This window comes from Schistocerca nitens, chromosome 8 (genome assembly GCF_023898315.1).
Source record: "Schistocerca nitens isolate TAMUIC-IGC-003100 chromosome 8, iqSchNite1.1, whole genome shotgun sequence".
Classification (NCBI taxonomy): domain Eukaryota; kingdom Metazoa; phylum Arthropoda; class Insecta; order Orthoptera; family Acrididae; genus Schistocerca; species Schistocerca nitens.
In genome coordinates, this window is record NC_064621.1 from 213,403,431 (window position 1) to 213,413,434 (window position 10,004).

The following is a 10,004-nucleotide window of genomic DNA, read 5'->3' on the forward strand; positions in this document are numbered from 1 at the left end:
CCAGTGGTCGGCGGAAGGTGCACGTGCCCGTCGACCTGGGACCAGACCGCAGCGACGCACGGATGCACGCCAAGACCATAGGATCCTACGCAGTGCCGTACGGGACCGCACCGCCACTTCCCAGCAAATTAGGGACACTGTTGCTCCTGGGGTATCGGCGAGGACCATTCGCAACCGTCTCCATGAAGCTGGGCTACGGTCCCGCACACCGTTAGGCCGTCTTCCGCTCACGCCCCAACATCGTGCAGCCCGCCTCCAGTGGTGTCGCGACAGGCGTGAATGGAGGGACGAATGGAGACGTGTCGTCTTCAGCGATGAGAGTCGCTTCTGCCTTGGTGCCAATGATGGTCGTATGCGGGTTTGGCGCCGTGCAGGTGAGCGCCACAATCAGGACTGCATACGACCGAGGCACACAGGGCCAACACCCGGCATCATGGTGTGGGGAGCAATCTCCTACACTGGCCATACACCACTGGTGATCGTCGAGGGGACACTGAATAGTGCACGGTACATCCAAACCGTCATCGAACCCATCGTTCTACCATTCCTAGACCGGCAAGGGAACTTGCTGTTCCAACAGGACAATAAACGTCCGCATGTATCCCGTGCCACCCAACGTGCTCTAGAAGGTGTAAGTCAACTACCCTGGCCAGCAAGATCTCTGGATCTGTCCCCCATTGAGCATGTTTGGGACTGGATGAAGCGTCGTCTCACGCGGTCTGCACGTCCAGCACGAACGCTGGTCCAACGGAGGCGCCAGGTGGAAATGGCATGGCAAGCCGTTCCACAGGACTACATCCAGCATCTCTACGATCGTCTCCATGGGAGAATAGCAGCCTGCATTGCTGCGAAAGGTGGATGTACACTGTACTAGTGCCGACATTGTGCATGCTCTGTTGCCTGTGTCTATGTGCCTGTGGTTCTGTCAGTGTGATCATGTGATGTATCTGACCCCAGGAATGTGTCAATAAAGTTTCCCCTTCCTGGGACAATGAATTCACGGTGTTCTTATTTCAATTTCCAGGAGTGTATTTGGAATTTCAAGTCTTCTTATTAAATTATCCAGTTGTATTTGGAATTTCAAGTCTTGGTTACAGTTAACGAAATAAAGATGTAACATTAGTACTTCAGATAAAACCTGCTTCAATATTTCAAAATACTCATTTTTGGACTCCTTTTTATGCATTTTTTTTCATATTTAGACATACACTGTCTATGGATTAATAACAAGAAAACTCATAAATACTTTGTTTGTTTTGCAGAGGGCAGCCAGTGTGAGTGCAAACAGGGTGAAAATGCTCCATGTGTGTGTCCTGAGAACAGCTGCAAATGTGAATGAATAACCTTAATCATCAGCCAGTGTTTCACCTACAGTATCACTCTGTAAAACTTGCCTGTGTTATAAATTATTTTAATTATGTCCCTGAAGAACAATAAAACATATGTACAGTAAAATATACTGTAATTCTGTTTCATTTGCTGAAGGATGCTTGTAATAGAATCATGCCATTCATCAAAATGAGAAACAGCTATGAAACTATATGATAATTGATTAGATAATAACACAGTGGCCTTTGCTTAGGATGATATTTTTATTTTCAACATCATCTAAACAGTTACAGCAATTAATAAGAACTAAAAAGGAGGAAGTACGGTATTTCGATATTCCAGTTCACGAGTTTGACATCTGTTATAGATGAAAGGATTTCCAACATTTATTATTTTACAAGTTGATTTGCAACAGTATGGTCAAACAGATCATCCTGTACATTTGATAAAATCATTAACCATGTCCTCGATTCAGTTGTTGGCTTGAACACCACTGTATTTTACTATGCATGGTCCTATTGGAAATGGTATGACATCACTTTCATCAGACCTGAAAACTAACTCATCACCCAAGCAGTTACAAGGGGACCAGTAGTCTGGCATAGACTCCGAACCCAAATGCAACTTACTTTGTTTCTCTAAGTTAATTTACAAGTCGAGTTACATGACATTTAAGTTGTAACATACCTTCTGGGATGCCCTGTAGTTGTAGTTTTGCTTCTACAGGAACTTAAAATTTTTCAGAATGCTGTCTGATTAATTTAGGCATCAAGCTGCACTTTTTATAATGGGACAAAGTCCTTATCCCCTTCTGTTGTTTTCACAAACCATTGTGAGAAAAATGTTGATGGATATTTGAACTACACTGCTGAAACAAGAACCTAGTACACCTGGAAAAATGACATTGTTTTTGACCCAGTAACAGCATATGCCAACAGGGAGATAGTAGATGAACCGAAACAGTTTCAACATTGTCCACCAATGGATGGCATAGTGGCATAGCTAAAGAGCATCACCTATGTCTACTATTTAATAGGGAATGCTCACAGTCAGAAGCCTCAATGTGATACAAATATGAGATGCAAGCAGGCAGCCATGTGACGGAGATGCACTCATGCTTCCTACAGTCAACTGAGCAAGTTTGATAGGGGTCAAATTGTGGCCTTCTGAGTGGCAGGATGGTCCTTTTGGAGAACTGTCACACAAATTGGATGTGCTGCTTTATTGCACAACAATGCTGATAAGTGTCACATGAACATTCTCGCACTTGTAGGTGAGGTTCTGGGCATCTATGCAACACAGACACCTGCAGTGGCAGACCGTACAGCTACCACAGCAAAGATAAGAGAGCTTGTGAGCCCACATGTGTTGACACAAACTGTTGCAAATCGATAAAATCATTTCATGTAATCCATATACACTATTGCAACAATAAATCTTGAGCGAACCGAAAATCTTGTGAAAGTGATTATTAATTTTTGTGACATTAGGACTTAATCATTAGTCCAGAAAATTAATAAGGAAATGAACATGAAAATATGACTCATAAATATGGAAATTGCATAATGCTAATGATGATGATGGTCAAGTATGTGTGAGAAGTGCACTTATTTATCCATATATCCACCATAGACAGATCAGTTTGCTTGTGGACAAGTGTAATATGGCATGTATTACACGGTTGAGATTTTCCTGGGTGAGAGCCTATTCTCAATGGAAAGGTGCAAATCATGGCTGTAATCAACATATGACTTTTACACCTGGCTCTACATCCATACACTGTAAACCACTATGAAGTGCATGGTATGTCCTAGTGTCACACATACTGGTTTTAATTTCCATTCTATTTGTGCTTGGAAGGGGGAAGAATGGCTGCTTAAATCTCTCTGTGTGTGCTGTAATTAATTGTTATCATCTTTGCAGGCCCAGAAACAGTTGTATGTAGGGGGCTATAGTATATTCATAATTCCTCTCTCAATAGGCTTTTGTGGTGTAGTTGGTCCCTATCTTCAGGTGTTTGCCAGTTCAATTTTTTCAGCATTTATGTAATACACTCCAGTAATTAAACAAACCTATGACAATTTGTGTTGTCCTCCTTCACATATGTTCAATATCCTCCGTTAATCCTATTTGGTTTGGATTGCACACAACTGAGCAACATTCTAATGTAGGATGAACAAATGACTTGCAAGCAATGTCATTTGTATGCTATCAATGAACTGAAGTTTGCTTCCTCTCTTACTCATGACTGAACCTATGTATTCATTTCGTTTAGTATGCCCAGAAGTTATTACACTCACGTATTTGAATGAGTTAGCTGTAGTCATAGGATATATAGACTCCATGATGAGTCGCACAGGTGTTTTGAAAGCAATCACTTTTGTAAATTATTTTTCTAATACAAAGAAGGCATTTAAAATGTCATCTTTGCTATTGTCATCATGAGTGGACAAAAAGTACACTACTGGCCATTAAAATTGCTACACCAAGAAGAAATGCAAATGATAAACGGGTATTCATTGGACAAATATATTATACTAGAATTGACATGTGATTATATTTTCACGCAATTTGGGTGCATAGATCCTGAGAAATCAGTACCACGAACAACCACCTCTGGCCATACTAATGGCCTTGATACGCCTGGGCATTGAGTAAAACAGAGCTTGGATGGCGTGTACAGGTACAGCTGCCCATGCAGCTTCAACACGATACCACAGTTCATCAAGAGTAGTGACTGGCGTATTGTGACGAGTGAGTTGCTCGGCCACCATTGACCAGACATTTTCAATTGGTGAGAGATCTGGAGAATGTGCTGGCCAGGGCAGTAGTCGAACATTTTCTGTATCCAGAAAGGCCCGTACAGGACCTGCAACATGCAATCATGCATTATCCTGCCAAAACGTAGGTTTTCGCAGGGATAGAATGAAGGGTAGAGCCACGGGTCATAACACATCTGAAATGAAACGTCCACTGTTCAAAGTGGCATCAATGCGAACACGAGGTGACTGAGATGTGTAACCAATGGCACCCCATACCATCACGCCGGGTGATATGCCAGTATGGCGATGACGAATACACGCTTCCAATGTGCTTTCACCGCGATGTCGCCAAACACGGATGAGACCATCATGATGCTGTAAACAGAACCTGGATTCATCCGAAAAAATGCTGTTTTGCCATTCGTGCACCCAGGTTCGTCGTTGAGTACACCATCACAGGCGCTCCTGTCTGTGATGCAGGATCAAGGGTAACCGCAGCCATGGTCTACGAGCTGATAGTCCATGCTACTGCAAACGCCATCGAACTGTTCGTGCAGATGGTTGTTGTCTTACTAACGTCCCCATCTGTTGACTATCCGTTACAGCCATGCAGATAAGATGCCTGTCATCTTGACTGCTAGTGATACGAGGCCGTTGGGATCCAGCACGGCATTCCTTATCATCCACCTGAACCCACCGATTCGATATTCTGCTAACAGTCATTGGACCTCAACCAACGCGAGCAGCAATGTCGCGATACAATAAACCGCAATCACGATAGGCTACAATCCGACCTTTATCAAAGTTGGAAACGTGATGGTACACATTTCTCCTCCTTACACGAGGCATCACAACAACGTTTCACCATGCAACACTGGTAAACTGCTGTTTGTGTATGAGAAATTGGTTGGAAACTTTCCTCATGTCAGCACGTTGTAGGTGTCGCCACCAGCACCATCCTTGTGTGAGTGCTCTGAAAAGCTAACCATTTGCATATCACAGCATCTTATTCCCGTCAGATGCTGAAGCAGAAATAACAAGTATAGAACAAAAACAGAATGTGGAATCAAATTTGACACAGTTTTTTTCTGGCAGACAAGGTCGCCATCAATTGTGTGTTGTGCCCTCACTTTTTAATATATTGTGAGAAGTTTGAGGGCAAGCAATACATTTCTTAGTTAAGCAATTAAATACATTTTTTAGGTGAAAATGGCCACATATTTTTGTATTTTTTCTGTTCCAAACTAACGAAAGAAAAAAAAAGAGAAAGACATATGGGTCACCAACACTACAGCTTCCTGGAATATCAAGCAGATTACTCCCTTATGTGTTAATACATGGCCTTGCATCCTGTTCTTTCTTGTAGTCAGTGTTGTCGCACATTCTGCCTGTAACAGCCTAAGCCACAGCCATGACAGTGCCGTATCTGGAGTGCCAGCAGTTGCAGTCTATGTTGTGCAGACAGCACACCTTGCTGTGTGGCAGCTTCTGTACCACTGCTCCCACACATCAGTGTCCTAGGATACCGGGAAGCTCCTGACAACAGAACCACGCCAGTACTTATCCTATTCCGGACCTTTCTACAATGACCGCAAAAGTCAAACTTTTGCAAAGTAAGTGTCGAGTAGCTGCATTTAAACATGCCCACAGCATGCCTGTGCTGTAAGACCAGATGGGCCATATACGAGGGAAAATCAAAAAGTCTTTGCCCGTATTTTTTTAGCCAAATTACAGATTAATATGCAAAGTCAAGATATTCATACCCAGTGTTGGACCTTTCTTGGTTCGTGCCAGCCATATCCGCCAGTAGCTCCACCGCACGACACTGCTGTCAGTTGTTAAAGATGGTAGTTGTGCTTCTCACATACACAGCATTAGAGCAACAAAGTGCGATTCGTTTTCTATGGAGCAAGGGATGAACAACCATTGAGACCTACAGGGAAATGCAGCCCGCATATGGGGAAAACTGCCTCACTTTGAGAATTGTGAGGTGGTGGTTTTTATGAGTTCGACAAAGGCCATGAAGTCTTGTATGACAATGAGCGGTTGGGGACACTGTGTTCGTTGCTGACTGGCGACATCATTTCCCAAGTGGGTCCCATGGTGAAAGCAGATCGGTATGTGCACATCACAGCCATTTCCCGGGAGCTTGGCATATGGGTATGGTAGTGCTTACTACATAATTTACAGGTCCTTAGGTTACCAGAAGGTTTCACGTCAGTGGGTGTCTTAAGCAGTTGGATGACACAATGAAAGGCAAGAAAATGATGTCTTCACTGAATCATCTGGAATGGTACTCCAATGAGGGTGAAGGTTTCCTAGACCAAATTGTTACAGACGATGAAATATGGATACTGCATTTCACGCTGGAATCCAAGCAGCAGAGCAGGCCGTGGGAACATCCAGGTTCATCTGTTAATGGCCTTCTCGGATAGCTGTGGGCTGCTCCTGCTGGATTTCGTGCCACAATGTGCAACCATCAATGCTGACTGTTACAGTGTGGACAGTGTGATTCTGTTCCATGACAACGCAAGACCAGATGTGGCAATCAGAACTGCTGCATTTCACTGGGAGCTTCTGGAACACCCAACATACAGTAAAGGACCTTGTCCCTAGTGATTTCCATGTTTTTGGACTGCTGGAGAAGTTCCTTGCACGACAGCAATTCACAAGTAACGATGAAGCTCTAAGACAGCAATCCGACTGTTGTTCCGTAGTCAGTCTGATGATTTATATCACAGGGGCTTCTCAAATTTAATTCTGAGATGGGACGAAAGTGGAAACTGGTGTGGGGAATACGTGGGAAAATAGTGTAAAGTACGCAGAATAGGATGTATATTTGTCATTACCTGTATGTACCTTACATTCACTAGTAAAAAATTGGGGCAAAGACTTTCTGATTTGCTCTCATATTTGCACCCAGACTGTGTCAGCTACAGCCATACCTACATTGTCTTTGCCATATCTATATTGCCATCGCCTCTTCCACCTCCGGACCACGATCCGAGGACTGCTGCCTGACTGCTCCTGCCCTCGCAGCCAGCACTCTGCTGCCACCTCTACGAGACCACCAGTCATCGCCAGAGTCTGCCAGTCGCCCACACCACTTTCCGACCAACAATTCAGATATACACTCTGGGCTGCATTGCCACCACCGCAATGGCAAAAGACATAGCTGGATGCCCTGTGCATTGCAGCAACAGAGCCACGCGCAGTGCTATGGATGCCTCCGGTGACTCAGCCCTGGCATGTCTGCGATGACAGGTCAGCATATCACTGCCCGAGCAGTGCATATTGTCCGCATGCCCTGTCTTCCTTGCCTGCAGTTACGACACTGGAAAATTATGAGATAATGCTGGACCACAGTGGAGAAGAAGGTACACTCAGAAGACTGCCTTAGCTGAATAATTTAATAAAGAAGTGTTTTGTATTTACTGCTGGATTGTCTGCAGCTTCCCAAAACGTCACACTTATCTCCCAAACCATCTACGAAACCAACAATGCCCCAGGAAGACTAGCACATCCTGACGAGCAAGAACCATTTTAGTTTTCGCTCGTTTCTCTACAGCTAACGTAGACATCTTGCCTCTGTCTGTTTCACGTCATTCACCAAGTCTGTAAAGAACCTCTTAATTTCTTTTCTTATAAATCCACAGTTTTCTAGAAGCATGGTAACATTGAGGTATTGCCATAGAAATGCAAACATCATTATATGATTCATCATGGCATACATGCCATGCCAAACCCACTATAACTGTCACAGATCTTCTCTAGTTGCATGCACTATAGTATCATATTTGTGCAAATGTAATGAGCACTTTTTTTTTCCCGTATATGATATGCAAAACTGGAACGTGCATAAGATTCGATAATGTCATTTATTGGAACATCATTGAAATTTAGGCATTCTTACTCATGTTACAGTGCATTGTTGTAATTCTCAACTTCATTACATTGTTGTTGACCTATTACCCTGTAGTGTGTTTGCATTAGGCAGTTATGAAATGGAAGGCAAGCAGAGAAGTTCTCAGCAACTGATGGCACTTTCAAGCGTAAAGTAATTCTTTTTTATTCTTGGAGGAATGACATTTGTGTTAAGCTCATGGGCATTAGTATAAATAAACCTTTCAAAGGTTATGGTCAGGAACAGCACGAAAAATGATTTTGCCAACCAAACTGTGAACTGACTCAGACAGGAAAAATTAAGCATGCTGAACCCCACATAACTGCACAGTGGGTTTTGGCTGCCTGGAAAAGCACTGAAGCACCAATGATCATAAAATCATCCAAGAAATGCTGTATTTCAATTATTCTAGACAGAAGTGAAGACATTTGTGTTAAGTTGGTGTTCTGGAACAACACTGAGGACGATGGAGGAAGAGGAAATGAATCCGTTTCTGATGTAGATTCCTCCAAAGATACCAGCAATGATGATATTAGTGAATAATGTTGAGTAATGGCTGTAATTTATGGAATGTTAGCTTGCATGTCATATAGATAATCAAGTTAGGCATTCTTTTTTTTAATAACTACTGTTGTTTCGACAGTTCAATAAATTTAGCCTACCAGAGATGCGCCAATAAACTTTTTTTTTATGATGTTGATGTTTAAACTAGGGGTGATCATTATGTTCAGCGGCACATTGTATTTGCATAAATACGGTGGTCTTTTATGCTGAGAAATGCTCTCTTTGTCTGTGCTAGATTTCTCCTTACGTTCTCCTTGCGTCACCTGCCATGCACTTATTTTATTTCCATGGTAGCAGAATTCCTTCATTTATGTTAAGTTATTAGTTATTAACCTCATTCCTGCTGCTCATCAATAATTTCATCTTTCTTTGGATCACCTTCAATCTTTATTATACACTAAGTAGACTGTTCACTCTATTAAACAGTTCCAAGTCTTCACTTTCACAGGTGATAAAAGGCTATCATCAAACTTTACCAATAATATATTAGGTCTACAACTTTGCTTCTGCAGTTTTGCAATAGACAGCAGTAACGGCCAGTGTGGTTCAGGTGGTTGGTGACAGGTGTAATACAATAAGCTTAGGCACCTGAAAACATAATGCTATAAAAATATTAGTTGATTTGTGATTGCATCATAAGGTTATTCTTGATTAAGTACGTCAACTTGCATACCCATTTCTCGCCATTTGCGGGAAGCTTTAATTTTCTGCTGTAACATGAAGAAATCTGAGGCTGTGTGGCTCCTAAAATGCTGGGTAAGACCAATGGTGAGGGAACTATTAATGGAAGGACGTGCAGAGAATGTTTTCAATGCCTTAAGGACAGTGATTTTGATGCCGAAGGCTGGCATGGCGGTTGATGACAGAACATTTTCATACCTAGTGAAACAGACAAAGACAGTCACAGGACATCATTATCAAAAGCAATTGATGCATTGAAGCCCAGCATTGAAACACAAATGGCCACAATACAGAGATAGACACGTAAAGGTAATTTTGCAGCAGATCAGTGCTCGACCCCATGTTGCAAAACCCATCAAAATATACATGGGAATTTTGAAATGAGAAATCCTATCCCTCCTGCCATATTCTCCATGCGTTGCTCTCTATGACTGCCATCTTTTTCATCCAGTGGCATACAGTCTGGCTGACCAGCACTTCCGATCATTTGAACAAGTGCAAAGTTGAATCGACTCATGGATCCCCACAAAAGACACCCAGTTCTTCCGCCATGGGATTCATATGCTATCCAAAAGATGGGAGAATGTAGTGGCCAGCGATGGGCAATACTATGAATCATAATTTTTTTTAAAGTTTTCACAATAAAGCCCCAAACTTCAAGAAAAAATGGCAGAGGCAAAGTTGTACACCTAGTACTTTTACTCTGAATTTTAATCCCACTCTTGAACCTTTCTTTGATTTCCTACATTCTTCTTCAATCTACA

General features: G+C 42.6%; 1 protein-coding gene across 2 annotated transcripts in view; it reads left to right on the plus strand.

The window, feature by feature from the left end:
- Positions 1-1,457, plus strand: part of LOC126198702 (transcription factor Adf-1-like) — a 117,435-nt gene extending 115,978 nt beyond the window's left edge. For both annotated transcript variants that reach the window (XR_007540094.1, XM_049935202.1), the window contains one exon: positions 1,263-1,457. Coding sequence is in view for 1 of the 2 variants with exons in the window: in XM_049935202.1 (XP_049791159.1) it covers positions 1,263-1,339 (77 nt within the window). In the remaining variant the exon portion in view is untranslated. The remainder of the gene's footprint in view (positions 1-1,262) is intronic.
- The last annotated feature ends 8,547 nt before the right edge of the window (positions 1,458-10,004 follow it).